Raw genomic sequence first — 21,517 nt, 5'->3', positions numbered from 1 at the left:
TGTTCAGGTATTTTATGGTCCTAATAAACGCATATTCAAGATGGTCTCAGGTATGCCTACTATCATCTCACAACCTGGCGTTTGCAAAGTTATTAGCCCAAATAATTCGATTAAGGGCACAATTCTCAGATTATCCTATAAAGGCTATTCGCCTTGATAATGCTGGAGAATTCTCATCTCAAGCTTTTGATGATTACTGTGTATCAGTTGGGATAAAAGTTGAACATCCTGTAACTTATGTTCATACTCAAAATGGCCTTGCAGAGTCATTTATTAAACACATGCAGTTGATAACAAGACCACTACTTATGAAAACAAAATTGTCCACTATTATTTGGGGCCATGCTATCTTGCACGCAACATCACTTATCTTTCTCAGACCGACACATTATAATAAATATTCTCCGTCACAATTAGTTTTTGGTCATGAACCAAATATTGCCCATCTACGAATTTTTAGATGTGTTGTATATGTGCCAGTAGCACCACCACAGTACAGTAAGATGGGCCCGCAAAGAAGGTTAGGAATATACGTTGAGTTTGAATCACCCTCTATTATTCGCTATCTTGAACAATTGACGGGAGATTTATTTACTGCTCGATTTGCAGATTGTCGATTTGATGAAACAAATTTCCCACAATTAGGGGGAGAGAAAAAGGAAATCAAAAAAGAAATTGTGTGGAAAGTTTCATCATTATTTCACTTTGATCCATGTACCCCTATATGTAATCAGGAGGTCCATAAGATCATCCATTTACAGAATATAGCAAATCAAGAGAAAAAAAAAATCAAAAGAGAAATTATGTGAAAAGTTTCATCATTATCTCACTTTGATCCACGTACCCCTATATGTAATCAGGAGGTCCAGAAGATCATCTATTTACAGAATATAGCAAATCAAATGCCAGACACATTTACTGATTTGAAAAGGAAAACTAAGTCACATATCCCTGCAGAGAATGTGTCTATCCGAATTGATGTTCCAGCAGGACCATCTACTAGTATGAGAGCTAGTGAACCAAAAGTACGCTTGAAGCGTGGTAGGCCTTTAGGTTCTAAGGATCGAAATCCTAGAAAAAGAAAATCGACAAATGATCAAAATGATATTATGAAGGGATCTCCTGAAGAGACCCAAGATCTGATTAGTTCTGAGATTCCTGAAGAAATCAATGAACCCGAGACTCAAGTGAGTGAGGAACTTTTAATAAGTTCTACTGGTGATGGGATTAATTTAAATCGATCTGAAATAGTGGTGGATAATATTTTTGCATATAATGTTGCACTTAACATTATACAAGATAGTGAGAATCTTGAACCCCGATCTGTCGAAGAATGTCGACAAATATCTGATTGGCCAAAATGGCAAGAGTCAATTCAATCGGAATTGAAGTCACTTGCTAAAAGAGAGGTCTTTGGACCAGTAGTCTAAACACCTGCTGGTATAAAGCCAGTTGGTCATAAATGAGTTTTTGTGCAAAAAAGGAATGATAAAAATGAAGTTGAAAGATACAAGGCTCGCCTTGTTGCACAAGGATTCTCACAACGACCGGAGTCGATTATGAAGAAACATATTCACCCGTTATGGATACCATAACATTTCGATATCTCATCAGTTTAGCCTTACGTGAAAGGTTTGAAATACATCTAATGGATGTGGTTACAACTTATCTATACAGGTCACTTGATAATGAAATTTATATGAAATTCCCCGAAAGATTTAAAATGGCTGAAGCATATTCAAAATCTCAGAAAATGTACCCAATCAGATTACAAAGATCTTTGTACGGTTTAAAGCAATCTGGGCGCATGTGATATAATCGCCTCAGTGAATATTTGCTGAAAGAGGGTTACATAAATGATGTTATTTGTCCATGTATTTTTATAAAGAAAATAGCTTCAGAATTTGTTATACTTGCTGTTTATGTTGATGACATAAATATTGTTGGAACTCCAGAAAAGCTTCAAAAGGCAATTGAATATCTTAAGAAAGAATTTGAGATGAAAGATCTTGGAAAGACAAAACTTTGTCTTGGTCTGCAAATCGAAAATTTAGCAGACGGGATCTTTATCCATTAATCTGCCTATACAGAAAGGGTCTTAAAACGCTTTTACATGGACAAAGCGCACCCATTGAGTACACCAATGGTTGTTCGATCACTTGAAGTAAATAAAGATTTGTTCCGACCTCCAGAAGAGGATGAGGAACTCCTTGGTCCCGAAGTACCCTATCTCAGTGCAATTGGTGCACTAATGTATCTTGCTAGTGTTATAAGGCCTGACATAACATTTTCTGTTAATTTACTAGCAAGATATAGTTCTTCTCCTACACGGAGACATTGGAACGGGATTAAGCATATATTGAAATATTTAAAGAGAACTCTTGATATGGGTTTGTTTTATGCTAACAAAGATAGTGCAGATCTTGTTGGTTATGCAGATGCAGGTTATTTATCTGATCCTCATAAAGCTAGATCTCAACCCGGGTACGTGTTTACATGTGGAGGTACTATCATATCATGGCTCTCCACAAAGCAATCTATTGTTGCTACTTCTTCAAATCATGTTGAAATAATAGCTATTCATGAAGCAAGTAGGGAATGTGTATGGTTGAGATCAATAATTCATTTTATTGAGAAAAAATATGATTTGGAATGTGAGAAAAGACCCACAATTTTATACGAAGACAATGTTGCATGCATAGCCCAATTGAAGGGATGATTTATAAAAGGAGATAGAACGAAGCACATTTTACTAAAATTATTCTACACACATGATCTTCAAAAAAATGGTCATATTGATGTGCAACAAATCCGTTTAAGTGACAATCCGGCAAATTTATTCACTAAATCTTTGCCAACTTCAACTTTTGAGAAGATGGTATATAAGATTGGAATGCGGAGACTCAAATATTTGAAACAAGGTTTTCATCAGGGGGAGTAAAATATGTGATGTACTCTTTTTTCCTTACTAAGATTTTTTCCCACGTGGTTTTCCTTATAAGGTTTCTAATGAGGCAGCTAGAAATGCGTATTACTAAATATGTGTACTCTTTTTCCTTCACTAGGATTTTTTCCACTGAGTTTTTCCTAGTAAGGTTTTAACGAAGCACAATACCTTTTAATAAACATCCAAGGGGGAGTGTTATGAAAATAATTATATTGTGAATGTCCATTTATTACTCCGTTATAGACAATCTTCCTGAAGAAGATTATCCATTTAGTACTCTGTTGAAGTTTATCTACAAGCAACTGATGTAGGCAGGTTGCAAGCAGCTCAATGAAATGATTTGCAGCAGCTTCTTATTAAACAGGCAGGTTGCAAGCAGCTCATGCAGACAGCTTACAAGCAACAAAAAAAAAAGCCTCGCAGCTGCGTCCTTTCTTCTATAAACAGAGGAGTTTTCAGTTCATTATGTACATAAGTTTGAAATTTAAATAATATATCAATCTCTCTCTATACTTGTCTTCGGTTTATTTACTTTACAGTTTTTATTTTATAACATGATACAAAATCTTTCTGTATATAAAGAAAGGAGCATACACAATTTAGCAAGGTTCTGTTGTACCCAACACTCTCAAAGGAAATTCCAACAACTTTACCACATTTTAGTGGGCATTTGGACATATATGAATTGTAAAATTCCAAAATAGGGACAAAATAATTTTAAAGTGAAAATGGTATTTGAAATTTAGAATTGTGTTTGAACATGAATATAATTTTGGATTGTTTTTGAAGTTTTGTGAGTGATTTGAGTGAAAAAATTTAGAAAACAGCTTTTAGAGTTTTTCAAATTTTCGAAAATTTCCAAAATGCATTTTCAAGTGAAAATTGAAAATTTTATGAACGTTGATTTCGAAAAAAAGTGATTTTTTTGAAAAAAAAGGGAAAAATTTCTTATGTCCAAACGGGCTCTTAATCTCACAACTCCATTTTTCTACATTTCTGATCACTTCTCTTTAAAAAGTGCATGGCATTGTCAATCAAAGAAACAACTTAGACTCAATAACACACATCAACAAGAAGAAAGAATATCAATGTCAAGGCAATCATCACCCTCCCTTATTGCAGTTCCATTTGCAGCCATCAACTTTGCAGCCTTTATAGCAGCAGTTGATCCATAGACCTGTTGAAACAATCCTGGAATTATACACGCATGATACTCTCAGCGGCAACAACCCGACAGCCAGGCCAATCATCGGCTTGTGAAGCAGCATCTACAGCGGCCAAGCACCCTTTGCAAGACCTCTTGGTTTCGGACTCCAAAGGATGGCGTAGCCATTCCAACAGTCAACATCAACGTTGTTCCACTAGGAACAGGATTCACAGCCACATCATTTGCCGGAGGAAACAAGAATGGCCAAACTGTGACCATGGGCGGAGCCAGAAACCCCTTCATAGAAAAATTACACAATATATATCAAGTCAAAATTAATTTTTATGTATATATAGTAGATGTTGAATCCCAATAACTTCTTTGTATGTTTACTTCTTTATGTTTTGAATTCCCTTACTGAAATTCCTGGCTCTGCCTGACTATCCAACTAAGCCCTGAATCCTGATGGCTTAAGACTTGGCTTTGGAACAATCACTGTTATTGATGATATCTTGACCTCTTCCCCTGAGCTGGCCACACAAATCCTTGGCAAAACACAAGTCCAGCTTAGGAAGGAGGGGAATACGGCGACACCCTTAACTTCTTTGGTGTATACAGGATAGGAAGCACCATATCCTAGTTTTCAGTTACCGGAGGCACTGGCAAGTTTAAGAATGCTTGTGGCATTGCAGAGCTTGTTCACTCATACCAGCTGGTCAGCATGTCACAAATGGTGCAGAGACACTGCTTAGGATCACTGCTCATCTTATTTACTGAAGTTTCTCTGTGAATCTTTAAGAAAATTGAGCTACTGAAAATCTCCTTAGACCCTATAATTCTCCCTCGACGAATGTCTCATTTTCTCTTTTATGAATTCATCAACAAACAAGTGAGAGAAGCAAGATTCCAAGCTACAAGCCACAATATTCTAAAACCGGTTTCAACATGAATAGAAAGAAATTCTTCAGTCTGCTTTTTCTAAACCCATGCTTTTATTAAGGGTTAAAGAATGTAAAAGACCTACCAAGTAAAATAACATTGAGTTGATTATTAGACATATACTTGATGCTATCGAAGTCCACATTTGCTCTAACGGGCAATGCACACATTCAATGCTCCTCTAAGCATTATAAGCAGCTGATTCTTACTCGGCCAAGTGCAGTAGCTTTGTCAAGTCCATATAATGAATCGATCAATGATGTCCGCAGTGAAGCTGGACCTCTAGCCATGTCCATCCCTATCTCACTAGCGACACCAAAGATAGCCAATGCAGAAGCTGTCGCTTCAACAGCATTTGATGGATCAACCGCGACAAAGGCAGCAATGAGGGCAGTGACAGAACAACCAGATGCAGTAATCTTTTGCAACATAGGCACCCCATTATGCACACAGACGACCCTGTCACCGTCTGTGATAAAGTCAACAGCTCCAGAAACTGCAACTACACTACCACTTTGTTGAGCAAGGGATTTTGCTGCTTCAACAGCATCTCCTGAACCGTATACACTATCCACACCCTTAAATCAGTAAAAAGAAAGAGATGAGACATTATATGCACAACAATAGAATTTAGTGGCTTAATCAGAAACACAGTACGAATGCAAAAGAAAATAGTAATACAGTAACGATGTTTTCTCACAAACAATTCTTTGCTTATCAGAAAATAGTAATATCCCTTTCAATTTCTCTAAAGTTTAACTTGAATGCTATGACCATTAGTAGCTAAATTTGTCCTAAAGTAGACAAATCAAACAACATGAACATTTCATCGGATTACTTGCTCTTCATTTAACGATATCATTTTCTGTCCATTTACCCTGTCCATAACTAGTCAAATTAGTACATGATCACTAAGATCGTGAAACAATCTAACGACTAACACATTTTAATCAGACCAGTTATTATTTTCCCAACCCATATATTGAACTCTCGTCAATTTCAACCGATTTTAGGAATTTTCTCAGCTACCACTCCGCCTATACAATCAATAGGTGGAATAGCCCCGATTCACATATTTTCTGACTAAGCACAAGAAATAAGAAATATGAAGAGGAGTTAACTTTGCACAAATGGAAGTAGATTCTTGTCTTTCTCCCATTCTTACATCAGTAGTATTAAAGACAAGCTAATAGTAGGTCATTCAAAAGGAGAGACCAAAATCTAGGATAGACTGATATCACCAAATCTTGCATAGAAATGCAGCCTTTGGTAAAACTTACACCATTTTCCAAGAAAGAGAATAGAAATGGAAACCAGATGAAGGACCCATTTTGGCTTGATTGTCATGAAATAGAAAACTGAGAAGGTAGTTATTCAACAACAAAAATAATTACGTCTCAATCCCAAACCATGAGTAGTCAGTTATATGAATCCTTATTATCCATTTGTACCCGTTTCATTCCAATATTCAATAATTTAGTATTCTTTAACACTATAGAGGCGCTCTAATTTTTCAACTAGCAATTAACATACAAATCTCTTAACAGACTAAACTAAAAAGAACTCCTAGTAACCATGGGACATAATGTAAGCATACCAGTAATGATAATATTGGTATTCCATACTCCCTTCGTTCCAGTTCATGTGACACTATTTTTTATTCCAAAAAGAATGACACATTTATATATTTGAAAATTTTTTAACTTTAAACTTTTCACTTTTTACCATTAATAAAAAGTTTTTATAATCACAAATGTTTCAAAACTATTTTTTTCTTAAACTTTGTGTTAGGTCAAACTGTATCATATAAATTGGAATATATAGTATATAGTATGCAAAAATAGCTGATACAAAACATTGTATATTTCCTCCGTCCTCACTTATGTGACATTCTTTACTTTTTAGTTTGTCTCAAAAAGAATGTCACCTTTAGAAACACTTCAACTTTCAAATTTTCATTTTATTTAGACCATAAATTTTAAAAGTGTTCATTTATTTTCTTAAATTTTGCGCCAAGTCAAAAACGGTACCACATAAATTGGAACAGATGAAGTATATACTGACTCCGGTATACAATAAGTGACTTTTTTGTCTTTGGCACACCCCTTAATAAAATACAAACTCCTAGAAAACAAATAAGTATTTTAACTAGATTACCCTTAATTAAATTTTGCATATTGTTAACTTGACTCATTGAGATATGTAAATAGGGACAAATTTGAAAAACTATAGTTAATTAATTTTTGATTATGTAAAAATAAAATTTATTTTGGATCAAAATAAAAAGATAAAAAGTCACATATTATGCACAGATTATCTACCTTGGAATTAGAGTCAACAGAACCCTTAAAAAGAGCAAGAATCTCAGACCCATTCCCTCTAACAACACTAGGCCTTAAATCCATCATCTCCAAACACGCCTTTAACCGGAAACTTGTTCCACCAGCAGCTACAGGATCAAGGACCCAAGGCTTCTTACACTGGTTAGCCACTTCTGCAGCCAACTTCATACCCGGTAACCAGTCAGGTGTGAGTGTTCCCATATTTATGCAAACTCCGAGGGCTTTTGGTGTAAATTCCGGAATTTCATCAACTGAATGAATCATTGCCGGCGATGCGCCGGCGGATAATAAAGTGTTGGCCATGAAATCCATTGAAACGAAGTTTGTTATGCATTGGATTAATGGTGATTTTGAACGGACTAATTCTAAGTGGGCCCATGCTTGTGGGGCCCACTGTAAAATGGAACCTTCAATTCCTTTTTGGGGTTCATTGGTTTTGATTTTGTCTTCTGCCATGGATGTTTTTGGCTAAGAAAATAGAGTTTTGAAGTATAGGAAATGGGCGAGCCGATGTATATAGGAGCTGAACTGTTGGATAGTATTGGTATTGCCTTCGGATTTAGTTCTTAATTGCATAAAACTTTTACTACTACTAAATTTTCTTTTAAGAAAATGGGAAAACATGCAAGTTGAGAAATAGTCCCCTAACCTAAGTTTTAACATTGAACAGTTTTAATCGAGATGTGAACACCTCCACTTCTAACTTAAATTTTCTTGTAAGTTCGAGTGTGAGTAGTTTTTGGAGGGAGTGAGCCGAGGTTCTATCGGAAACGGCCTCTCTATCCAGGGTAGAGGTAAGATCTGCATACAAACTAGACCCCATTAGTGAGATTATATTGAGTTGTTGTTATAGTTTTTGCTACTTTGGGTGTGTCTTTTATATTTGGTGCAATTTTTGAGCTGTAGGCACATGGTTAGGGGCGGACCGCATTGGTTCGAGCGGGTTCACGCTTCCTAAAAGATTAGACTGTTTTTATATGTAAATTATTTTTTCAAGCACCAAATGGAGTTAAATCTGAGTTCCTTCTTTTCCGCGTATATTTTGGTTTTTCCATGGTGTTTTCATGGTGTTTTTTGTTAATTTTTTATTACAGTTTCCATTAAATTACTTAAATTTAACCATTAGAATTTGTTAACTATTTGATAAAAACCAAAAATTGTACACTCTTAACAAACTTAAAGTGCCAAAATGATCACAAACCTACCCTTAAACTTAAGTTCTCGCCTTTGGGCCTCCTCATCCCAATTATATTGAGAATCCAAATAAACCTCGAACGCATTTACGTGTTTTAAAAGAGTAAAAATATCTAGAATTCTATGCAGATATGCATTTATCACATTCTAGTTTTCATTAGCTACTCTTGCATGAATTTTTTTAAAAATAAAATAAAAAAATAACCGAACTGTACGATACCATAAAGAAACCGAGATGATTGACACGGTTTGAAAAGTTTTAATTTTGGTTATACGGGAATAACAGAAAAATTGATTCTGTACAAATCTATATCTATATACAGGAATAACTGTAAATTGGTAAAACACTTTTACTCCAGGATTTGATCGCCATGTTAAACTTTTGTTATTGCTTTAATTAAGCTCTTTGTAGGTCTAAATTGTTAGTCCCGCCAATATTGCTGTATTTGTAAATAATAATTCTGCAAAATATAAGTTAACGTAATGAAACAGTAATTAATTCGAGCCCACTGAATTCACAGTGTTTCCTTAAGGAATTTAATCCCCTCCTAGTACCCAAGGTTATGGATTATTTCCTCCCAGGATAGAACGAATCACACACTGGTGTAGCGGTACTTCAAACCCCAGTGTTTCAGCGAACACAAAGTTCGGGAGCAAATCACACTTACAGTTGCTTTGTTTGAAGTTAAAAACAATGCAGAACGAGGGAGTAGAAACTCAGAAAATCGTATGGAAATGCTGAGAGGAAGGAGTGCAATGTATAGCCAAATCTGTTAAGCGATTTTCAGTTTGTGTCTTGTGTGTTATGTTGTTGAGTGTCTTTCTTCAACATCTGCTGCACATATATATAGCAGCCAGTGTTGAAGAAGACCAAACGTCCACCCTCCATGGTGGAGCAAGCATTAGCTTATTTGTGGAGCAAGCACATTCATGTTTGTGGAGCAAGCACATTCATGGTGGGAAGAGCATTAGGCGGCTGCCAAATGATCAATACACGGATTGGAAAATATCCGTTACAAATGCGGATAATCTTACGTTAATATTTACTATTAACAAATAAATTTGGTCCAAAAAATTAATCAATCAATCGATCATTTGACCAAATCCGAATCCGAATCCCGAATCCGAAGCCGAGCCGAGCCGAACGAGCGACGACGACGACGACGCGAGGCTTGCTTTCTTCTTAACTCTTTAAGAGCTACAAGAAGAGCAATTATATATATACCCACCAAAAATCTCTTCCTCTTCCAATATGGGACAATGTCTCATTGTCAAGAGGAGGAAACTTAAAATTTTACTCAAAATTTTTATTTTTCCTCCATTTCCCATTCACCCTCATTTTAAGACTATTTCATCTTAAAAATTAAAACCTCAACAATCCCCCACATGAATGGGGAATGGCTATATCACGGAAGTATGCATGAAAAAACTGTGTGATTTACAAGCAAGGATTAATCGCATCTGGATAAGTAGGTTTCCCTTTGAACTTTCCGTAGTAAACTTATGTCGGATATACTCGGTCAATCGGTAGATTTGATATCTTTGAACCGTCGATCTTTGTTGTATATCTAGACAATCATAAGTCACACAATCAACCCTTAACCATCTTTGGTTCTCATTGTTGTGTTCGTTTCAGCCATGAACACCGCCTGGTTTCATAAGTGCGTAGAGAACTGGCCTTACAAAGTTCTCCTTGAAGCGGCTAACACTTCACACTTACATAGGTGATTCCTAAACGTGTCATCTTGTAGATACACTATTTGATATACCCCGTATCAAATTTAAAAATCATTAAAAAGCCTTAATGCTTTATCCTTGGTACTGAATATTGTCTCATCACGAGAACAAACTAAAATTTTATTTGACAATGTTGAACCGTCATTAATGACTTTGTTTGATCTCCTTGAACCTAGATCTTGGGATCTCCAGTCTTCTAGGTAGAGTTACCGCCACAATGACTTGTTCTCGGCCATAGCCCCATTTCCCTTGATGATTTCTCAACTACCTCTCTAGTTAGGCCTTTTGTAAGTGGATCCGACACATTATCACTTGACTTTACATAGTCAATCGTGATAATTCCTCTAGAGAGTAATTGCCTAATGGTTTTATGTCTTCGTCGTATATGACGAGATTTACCGTTATACATAACGCTCCCAGCCCTTCCAATTGCCGCTTGACTATCACAATGTATGCATATTGGTGCCAACGGTTTGGGCCAAAATGGAATGTCTTCCAAGAAATTTCGGAGCCATTCAGCTTCTTCACCGGCTTTATCTAAGGCTATGAATTCAGCCTCCATTGTAGAGCGGGCAATACATGTTTGTTTGGACGACTTCCAAGATACCGCTCCTCCACCAATAGTGAATACATATCCACTCGTAGACTTAGAATCATTTGAACCGGTGATCCAATTTGCATCACAGTATCCCTCAATCACCGCAGGAAAATTACTGTAGTGCAATTCAAAGTTCTGGGTATGTTCTAAATATCCCAAAACTCGTTTCATTGCCATCCAATGAGATTGGCCTGGATTGCTCGTATATCGACTCAGTTTACTTATAGCACAAGCTATATCTGATCGTGTACAATTCATGATATACATTAAGCATCCCAACACACGAGCATAATCCAATTGTGATATGCTTTGGCCTTTATTCTTTGCTAATGCAAGATTCACGTCAATTGGAGTTTTTACAACTTTAAAGCCCAAGTGCTTGAATTTTTCAAGTACTGTCTTAATATAATGAGATTGTGACAATGCCAGACCTTGAGGAGTCTTATGGATCTTAATTCCCAGAATTAAATCAGCAACTCCCAAGTCTTTCATATCAAACTTGCTATTGAGCATACGCTTAGTAGCATTTATGTTGGCAATGTCATTACTCATTATCAGCATATCATCCACATATAGGTAAACAATGACTATGTGATTTGGAACATTTTTAATGTACACACATTTATCACATTCATTTATCTTAAAACCATTTGACAATATTGTTTGGTCAAATTTCGCATGCCATTATTTGGGTGCTTGTTTTAGTCCGTAAAGAGACTTAACAAGTCTACATACCTTCTTTTCTTTACCTGGAACCACAAACCCTTCAGGTTGTTCCATGTAAATTTCTTCCTCCAACTCTCCATTTAAGAAGGCCGTCTTAACATCCATTTGATGAATTTCAAGACCATACATTGCAGCTAATGCTATTAACATCCGTATGGACGTAATTCTTGTAACTGGAGAGTATGTATCAAAGTAGTCTAGACCTTCTCGTTGTCTATACCCTTTGACTACGAGTCTTGCCTTGAATTTATCAATAGTGCCATCATCTTTGATTTTTCTCTTAAAAATCCATTTAGAACCCAAAGGTTTATTTCCAGGAGGAAGATCAACCAATTCCCATGTATGGTTGTTCAATATGGATTCTATTTCACTATTGACTGCCTCTTTCCAAAACAATGATTCCGAAGAAGTCATAGCTTCTTTAAATGTTTGAGGCTCATTCTCCAATAAGAAAGTCACAAAATCTGGTCCAAATGAAGTAGACGTTCTTTGACGTTTACTACGTCTTGGATCCTCCTGATTACATGTACTTTCTTTTGTTTCTTCCCGAGGTCGTTTAGATCCTTCACCAAACGACTCACATTCCTTTTTATACGGATATATATTTTCAAAGAACTCAGCATTATCTGATTCTATAACCGTATTATTATGAATGTCGGGATTTTCTGATTTATGAACCAGAAATCTATATGCTTTACTATTTGTCGCATATCCTATGAAAACACAATCAACGGTTTTCGGTCCTATCTTTACCCTTTTGGGTTTAGGAACTTGCACTTTTGCCAAACACCCCCACACTTTAAAATAATTCAAGTTGGGCTTCCTTCCTTTCCATTTTTCATATGGAATGGATTGTGTTTTGCTATGGGGCACTCGATTTAATATTCGATTAGCCGTAAGAATGGCTTCCCCACACAAGTTCTGTGGCAAACCAGAACTTATCAACAATGCGTTCATCATCTCCTTTAATGTGCGATTCTTTCTTTTCGTAATCCCATTAGATTGGGGCGTGTAAGGGGATGTTGTTTGATGAATAATTCCATATTCTAAACATATTTCTTCAAAAGGAGATTCATATTCACCACCCCTATCACTTCTTATCATTTTTACTTTCTTGTTAAAACTTCATTTTTGTATTGCCTGAATGCGTCTATTGCTTCATCTTTACTATTCAGTAAGTAAACATAGCAATATCGAGTACCATCATCAATAAAAGTTATGAAATACTTCTTTCCACCGCGAGATGGTATTGATTTCATGTCACAAATATCCGTGTGAATTAAGTCTAAAGGATTTGAATTCCTTTCAACTGACTTATAAGGATGTTTAACATACTTAGATTCCACACATGTTTGACATTTTGATTTTTCGCATTCAAACTTGGGCAGTACTTCCAAGTTAATTATTTTTCGCAAGGTTTTATAATTAACATGACCCAAACGTACATGCCATAAATTATTTGACTCAAGTAAGTAAGAAGAAGCTGAAATATTATTATTGTTTTCCACAACCATTACATTCAGATTGAAAAGGCCCTCGGTGAGGTAACCTTTTCCTATAAATATTTCATTCTTACTAATGACAACCTTGTTGGACACAAAAACGTACTTAAAATCTTGCTTAACAAGAAGTCCAGTAGAGACTAAATTCTTTCTCATTTCGGGAACATGAAGGACATTGTTCAAAGTCATGACCTTGCCAGAAATCATTTTCAAAAATATCTTCCCATATCCTTCAACTTTTGCTGTTGAAGCATTTCCCATATAAACTGTCTCTCCGGGTCCAGCAGGAGCATAAGTAGCAAAAGCTTCTCTAACTGCACAAACATGGCGAGTGGCTCCTGAATCAAACTACCACAGTTTAGGATTTCCCACCAAGTTACATTCAGAAAGCATGGCACACAAGTTATCAACATCATCATGCTTTACTACCATGTTTGCTTGACCCCTTTTCTTGTCTTTCTTCGGAGCACGACACTCCGTAGATTTGTGTCCGGTTTTTCCACAGTTGTAGCAGTTTCCACTGAATTGCTTCTTGCTTGGGTTGTATTTCGGACCAGAAGCCTTCTTCCTCTTTTTGTTAGCTTCAACAATATTTGCTCCCATTATTGTTGAATTTCTACGGCCTCTCCTTTCAGCAGCTTTATTGTCCTCTTCGATTCTCAACTGAACAATGAGATCTTCAAGGGACATTTCCTTTCGTTTGTGTTTCAAATAATTTTTGAAGTCCTTCCACAACGGAGGCAACTTCTCAATCATTGCTGCTACTTGGAATGCTTCGTTGATGACAAGACCTTCAGCAAGTAGATCATGAATAATCACTTGCAATTCCTAGACTTGGGTAATAACAGACTTGCTATCTACCATTTTGTAGTCCAAAAATTTTGCGGCAACGAATTTCTTCATCCCGGCATCTTCAGTTTTATATTTCTTTTCAAGCGCATTCCATAATTCTTTTGACGTCTCCACGCTACTGTATACATTATACAGATTATCATCCAGTCCGCTAAGATTATAATTCTTGCATAAAAAATCAGAATGCTTCCACGCTTCAATCACGAGAAAGCGTTCATTCTCTGGTGTTTTATCTGGCAGATCAGGAACATCTTTCTTGATGAACTTCTGTAGACATAACGTAGTTAAGTAGAAGAACATCTTCTGCTGCCAGTGCTTGAAATCAATCCCGAAAAATTTTCTGGGTTTTTCTGCCGGTGCCAACGCCGGTGTTCGGCTTGTCGATGCGTTGGCAGTCACCATCGGAACAGCTTGATTTTCGCTTTCAGTCGTCATTTTTTCTGTAAAAGAATGACACAAACAAACGTTTAATAAACGTTTTCAAACTGGAGTAAAAAATCACGTAGATTTTAATCTCCAACAAAACGCCACGAAGGCTTTACTCTCCAAAACGGGAGTACACAAAACCACAAAGGTTTTAGTTTGCAGAATAATAAGAATAACACAAATACAGAAATAAATATTAAATTCCTTAAGATTGTTAGTCCCGCCAATATTGTTGTATTTATAAATAATAATTCTACAAAATATAAGTTAACGTAATGAAACAGTAATTAATTCGAGCCCACTGAATTCACAGTGTTTCCTTAAGGAATTTAATCCCCTCCTAGTACCCAAAGTTATGGATTATTTTCTCTCAGGATAGAACGAATCACACACTGGTGTAGCGGTACTTCAAACCCCAGTGTTTCAGCGAACACAAAGTTCGGTAGCAAATCACACTTACAGTTGCTTTATTTGAAGTTAAAAATAATGCAGAACGAGGGAGTAGAAACTCAGAAAATCGTATGGAAATGCTGAGAGGAAGGAGTGCAATGTATAGCCAAATCTGTTGAGCGATTTTCAGTTTGTGTCTTGTGTGTTGTGTTGTTGAGTGTCTTTCTTCAACATCTGCTGCACATATATATAGCAGCCAGTGTTGAAGAAGACCAAACGTCCACCCTCCATGGTGGAGCAAGCATTAGCTTGTTTGTGGAGCAAGCACATTCAAAATAAATTTGGTCCAAAAAATTAATCAATCAATCATTTGATAAATCCGAATCCGAATCCGAATCCGAGTCGAGCGACGACGACGACGACGACGGCGCGAGGCTTGCTTTCTTCTTAACTCTTTAAGAGCTACAAGAAGAGCAATTATATATATACCCACCAAAAATCTCTTCCTCTTCCAATATGGGACAATGTCTCATTGTCAAGAGGAGAAAACTTAAAATTTTACTCAAAAATTTTATTTTTTCCTTCCATTTCCCATTCACCCTCATTTTAAGACTATTTCATCTTAAAAATTAAAACCTCAACATAAATCCCCTAAGAATTAGCTTTTATTCATTATATAGGTCCACTGCTGTGCAAAATCAATCCGGTGACCAAATCACTTCTGCTCATTGATGCAAAACAAAAGATCATTGGTAGTAGTTATTCATAATAAGTCTTCAAATTTGTTGGTTGAGGATCTCGATGTGGGAAAACTATACTGCTTTTATTACCTCATTGCAGTACTACATGCTCTGAATTTACGATATTTTCTTTCATGTAAAACAATATTTGTAAGTTTTATATACGTGATTCTTCTCAAGAATACAATTAGCTTTGTAGTCCTGAGAAAAGATATTACTGAAATAATGAAATACTTCTCTCAGTGTATATTTCAAGTTAAATTTGTGGTTATAAAACTGCATATATAATTTATGTTATTTCATCAAAATTAATCAAAGAACTTTACTTGCTTAAATGAAGATTCTTTATACTTATATAACATTGCAACTATTCGCTCCATGGAGTGACTCCCGAATCCCGATTTGGTTGTTTGGGATAACTATTTAGAATTTTCAATCAGCGAAAAGCAAAGGTGAAAACAATTACATGTCTTATGTACTTTTGTTTTTCAACTTTTCTAAAATGTGAAATTGCTAATCTTGGAAATTGAATTCCATGTAAATTAAATTAGATGTGGAAGTTCTTTGCTTCTATGGGCATAAATAAGATTAGTTCCACAAGCAAGCCTATGTACCTCAGGTAAGAATAAACATTTTTGTTTATTGAATATACAAAAATAACTTATATTTTCCTTCTAAAGACAATAACTTATGTTTTATATACTGAATATACATTTTAATATATTACCAAAACAAAGAATATACATTTTTGTAATGATATTCCTCATGGAATATATACACTACCGTAAGCTCTTTTCATTTATTTCCTTTTATATGAAAATTAAAGGAGGGGAGATGATAAAGAAAAAGAAAAACCAAAAAGAAGACAAGAAAGTAATTTTTAAAAAAAAAAGAGTAAAAAGAGTATTTAATAAATAAATAAGTAACAGAAATTATATACTACAAGAAAATCTATATATATATATATATATATATATATATATATATATATATATATATATATATATATATAATTGTGGGAATGAAAAAGTTGATGTGGCATATTTCAAATTAGATTTATCTTTTTCCTACTTTTTTTTTTTTGAGGTTTTCTCCTATTTTAATAGTTAAAAACTCAAAGTCACACCCCACATAACTCTGTACGGTTAAGAAATGAAAAGTCAGGCAGTTTTGAAAACAAAATTTAATTGCAGTTTCACAGTAATAATTAGGAAAGAGAAACGCATGGTTTCAAAATTTTATACCCAAATCTTTTGACTTTTCAACTACCACATTTAAAGGTAAAATTATCCTTTACTATTTAGTTTCCTCCTACACGTGAAGAATGGAAATACGCTGCCAATCTTTTCACCCTCTTTTATATTTTCTCTAATTCTCTCAAATATTTTTCTAAAATTGTGAGGCTGCTTTGCTTTTTCACCAAAGTTTTTTGGTTAATTATATTTTGTTTAGTGTAATTGTTAAGTTTCGTAGGTGATAGTTTATTTAGATATTTTTTAGAGTGAATTATGATGCATTTGAGATGATGATCAAAAAAGTAATACCGTATGCATGTTTAATTTATTAATGTTGAATCTGTTTCTCTCATATCTGACTCATGGATATAGTCATTTTTTCTTTCTCGGAAGAGAAATGTTGAGGAAGTGTTCTCTACATCCTTGCATATTTTATAGTGCTGGATATACTGGGAATATAATTGGTGATATGTCAGTTCCATGGCATAAAAATACTATTTATCTTTTATCTCTATCTTTTAACTATTTTCTTACATTTTTTCATTTCTCCTATTTTAAAAAGTCCACATCCAAAAGTAATGTTTGTTAATAAAATAAAATGTTGAGGAAGAATGTGATAGTTCAACCATAAAAATGTAAGCTTATGCAACGATTGTAATTATTTTAAAAATAATGGTAGTAAGTAAAGTAATTTATATTTCATTTCATACCTCATCATATACTTTCTGCAAAAGACAATTAAATGTTTGTTAATAAAATTATAAATAAAATCCTTTCGAAATGTGCTGCTTAATAAATTAAACTTTTATATGAAATGGTCATACATCTATATATTCTATATATAAAAGAGAGCAATAGAAAAGTGAGGTGGCATATCTCTTAAGCCAAGAAACATATTTATCTTTTTTCTCCTTTTGGGGGGATTTTTCATCATCCTTTCTATTTATTTTATATTAAAAATAAAAAAATTATTTTCATAACTCACAACTCTTTATCTTCTTAACATATACTTTTAATAGTCTCAATAACTCCAATCCCTTTCATATTCATAACCTCCAAATGTTTAATGTGTAAGTTTATGATAATTTATCTCATTTTTTTAATCTTCCCCTTCATTTCTCTCATTTAATCTATTTAACATAATGGAGTAAATGAGTAAAAAAGAACCCATGTAGTAGTTTTCTAGAACAAAGCTCACTCAGCTTTAGCGCTTGAATACCATTTTTATTTATCTTTGTTGTCCTTTATTTATTTTAAAATTTAAAATTTCATTTTCATAACTCATACTACCTTAACTTCTACTCTTAATAATATCCATAACTCCCATATTTTTCATATCGGCAAAGGTCTAAATATACCCCTCTACTTTCGAAAATCGTCTAAAAATATCCCTCGTTATACTATTGAGTTATCTATACCACTGCAGTCATACTTTGGGTTTAAATATACCATTAATTTAAACGGATGGACACGTGTCATCGTCTTGTTGGTCAATTCTAAATATCTTTTAATTAATTAAAAAGACCCATTACCCATACACGAAAAATAAATTTTATTTTTTGTAAAAACTGGAAAAAACTGATATTATTTTTACTAAAAACTGAAAAAAAAACGAAAATATTTTTTTTTTCAGTTTTTACAAAAACCTTCCTTAGAAAAAACTAAAAAATATTTTCTAAAATAATATTTTTGTAAAAACTAAAAATAAAAAGCTGAAAACTAATTTTCTAAAGCAATTTTTTTGTAAAACTGGAAAAAAACTGAAATATTTTTTTACTAAAAACTGAAAAAAAAATGATTGTTTTTACAAAAAAAAACTGATTAAAAAAAAGCTGAAAAATATTTTCTAAAATTATTTTTTTTAAAAACTGAAAAAAAAAACTAAAAAGAAATTTTCTAAAGCAATATTTTTGTAAAAACTGAAAAAACAAATATTGCTTTAGAAAAGCAATGTTTTTTCAGTTTTTAGTAAAAAATATTTCAGTTTTTTTCAGTTTTTACACAAAAATTGCTTTAGAAAATTGATTTGCAACTTTTCTTTTCAGTTTTTACAAAAACATTGTTTTAGAAAATATTTTTCAGTTTTTTCTAAGACAATGTTTTTGTAAAAACTGGAAAAAAAAATATTTTTTCAGTTTTTAGTAAAAATAATTTCAGTTTTTTCCAGTTTTTACAACAACAAAAAATCGTGTATGGGTAATGGGTCTTTTTAATTAATTAAGAGATATTTAGAATTGACCAACAGGACGATGACACGTGCCCCTCCATTTAAATGAGGGGTATATTTGAACCCAAAGTATGACTGCAGGGGTATAAATAACCCAATAGTATAACGAGGGATATTCTTAGACCATTTTTGAAAGAAGAGGGGTATATATGGCCCTTTGTCGTTTTCATATTCATAACCCCCAAATATTTAATCTAAAAATTAAATTACCTTATGGTATTCATCTATTTTTTCTTATATAAATTCATAACTTTGTTTCATGAGACCCCTACCCAAGACTACCTTTTTTTGTTCTTTATCTGAAATAGTAATGCTGTCATATTTACTGCAGCATTCGATTCATGTTTTAGTTTGGCTTGAGGATGAAGGCTCTTTAATAATGATCGATATTGCGGGAGGGGGTGTCGACAAGAACTCGAAAAATTATACATTGATTTTGCATTCCTATTTCCTTCTATTTTCTTAAGATTAAGGTCTCAAGTTGTATCTTTTTCTTCTCTATTTACTATATCGTGTGTTCTCTTTCGCTTTATTTTCTATGAACTTTTGATTGTCGCAAGTCTGTATTTTCGTTTAGACTCAAATTAATTACTTATGAGTTAAACTTTGTTGGAAGTCTGCTAACTACTAACCAATAATAGCTCATTGTATAAAAGGGATAAATTTTAAACATTGAAATACGCCCTTCATTGGATATTTTGGCAACACTTCTTATTTCTTTTAGTCAGTAAAAAATATTATAGCTAAAAGTCACAGAGCAGACGCAAGTTCTTCTTTGTTGAGCCATCGGCATGCTTGTTTCTTGTATAATAGAAATTATTTTCTACGTCATTTCTACTTGTAATTTTTATAAAGTAAGTAGTAAATTATTTTTCATTTTATTCGTATGATTGGATTATGTATTATATGTACGACAAAATAAAATAAAGTATTTAGTTTACTTTGTAACTTTTGGTTCTTTTTGAAGTATTGTGATAATTATCTTTCTTTTTGAAAGTTATGTTTTGATTTTCTTCTTTAAATTGCCTATTATTTGTAAGACAATTTTTTTTTTTTTTTTTTTTTTTTTTTGCTGATAGGATACAAATAATTGAGCAAGTATTCTGAAGTGAAGTACTCTGTTCTCCTTGGAATGGAGAATATGAGAGGGAAACTAATGAATAGAAAGTTAAAGAAAAGACAAAGATGAAGGCTAAAAAGGGCATGACGAGAAGGAATAGAAAAAAGAATACGCCGCAATTTTCACATATTTCTTTTGTTTTATTTTGTTTTATTTTCGTTATTAGTTTCTTTACTTTTATTTCATATTTCTTTTATTTGAATAGGAGAAATTTTAGCAAAGCCAGTGTTTTACTATCTAATAAAAAAATTATCTCTTTACATGCCTCTAAGATATAATTGTACTTAAAAGAGTCATGTATTAACCTCTCACTTTCTCCTCATTAATTATAATATATGTAAGTGAAATTTTTTTCTTAAAAATCCCTTCTCTTTTATTTCCTTTTAAAAAGAAAATCAGGAAAATATGCAGTTACCTAAAATCTAATTCTAATTAAAATGCTAAGTATATGATTTATCAGTATGTAGAATTATCTTTTATATCTGAGAATATGATTTCTATAAAAATTATTAAATGTGCTGGCGCCGAAACATAGGATATGCATGGAAACGACAAAAGAAATTAACTTGGTGATGCACACTATTTTCAGTTTTGTATTTTAATGTTACAAATTGTCTAGGTACTTGCTTGCCATGTTTAGGGTATTATTTAGGGTGAGAGTTGAGAAAGGAACTTTTAACTTTGTTATTGAAAATCTGAGGAAAAAAATTATATTTGTCTTTTACTGTTTATACGAGTTGTTTAAGTATATAATTGTTTTTACGTTTCACTTTGTCTTTGAGATAAATCATTGGTCAATTCGTTTCTTAATATAAACTTATCTCCAACTTTTCATGCAATCAGTACCAAAACACATGTTAATAGATTTTTTTTTATAAATAGTATTTTTAAAATTAATGTAATATCATAAAATACAAAATTATATCCCATCTATATATAAAACTAAAAGTTGCGTTTAATTTTTATTTGCAGTGAAAAGTTTCTTGGTAGTTGATAAGGAGGGTTTTACTAAGGCTTATCCAATACAGATCTCAGTTAATTAGATAAGTAAGGTACAATAATAATATTGCAGTTACAGAATATACAAAAGATAAGATTGTTTAATGGCTACTATCTCCCTGATAATTCCTTGAATGCTCTTGAGATACACATAGAAGATTTAACCAAAATGGACGCCCACCTAATTTCTTAAACTTAAAATAATCGGCGAATGTATAATATATATATAATTCAGAATATACAAAAGATAAGATTGTTTAATGGGTATTATTTCCCTGATAATTCCTTGAATGCTCTTGAGATACAGATATGATATTATTTGATAAAAATATGAGGATATCGATAAAATTATATGTAGTCAATCTTAAAGACCGCGCGAAGCGCAGGCAAATTAAT

The 21,517-nt window shown here is 33.5% G+C and overlaps 1 protein-coding gene across 1 annotated transcript; it reads right to left on the bottom strand.

Annotated features, from left to right (window-relative positions):
• Positions 1-3,930: 3,930 nt before the first annotated feature.
• On the bottom strand, positions 3,931-7,954 carry LOC107794730 (hydroxyethylthiazole kinase-like). The gene is made up of 2 exons (XM_016617253.2): positions 7,355-7,954; positions 3,931-5,611 (listed from the first exon to the last, which is right to left on the bottom strand). The coding sequence occupies exons 1-2, from the start codon at positions 7,829-7,831 to the stop codon at positions 5,222-5,224; spliced, it is 867 nt and encodes a 288-aa protein (XP_016472739.1). The 5' UTR covers positions 7,832-7,954; the 3' UTR covers positions 3,931-5,221.
• Between the last annotated feature and the right edge of the window lie 13,563 nt (positions 7,955-21,517).

The sequence above is a fragment of the Nicotiana tabacum genome, chromosome 13 (assembly GCF_000715075.1).
Source record: "Nicotiana tabacum cultivar K326 chromosome 13, ASM71507v2, whole genome shotgun sequence".
Classification (NCBI taxonomy): Eukaryota; Viridiplantae; Streptophyta; class Magnoliopsida; order Solanales; family Solanaceae; genus Nicotiana; species Nicotiana tabacum.
Note: the sequence above shows the minus strand (reverse complement) of the source record. Positions and strands in the feature narration are given on the sequence as shown.

Coding starts and splice junctions, on each gene's coding strand:
- LOC107794730 (XM_016617253.2), bottom strand. CDS start 7,831: ATGGCAGAAGACAAAATCAAAACCAATGAACCCCAAAAAGGAATTGAA. Junction 5,612..7,354: donor CTGTTGACTCTAATTCCAAG/GTAGATAATCTG, acceptor TACTGATTTAAG/GGTGTGGATAGTGTATACGG.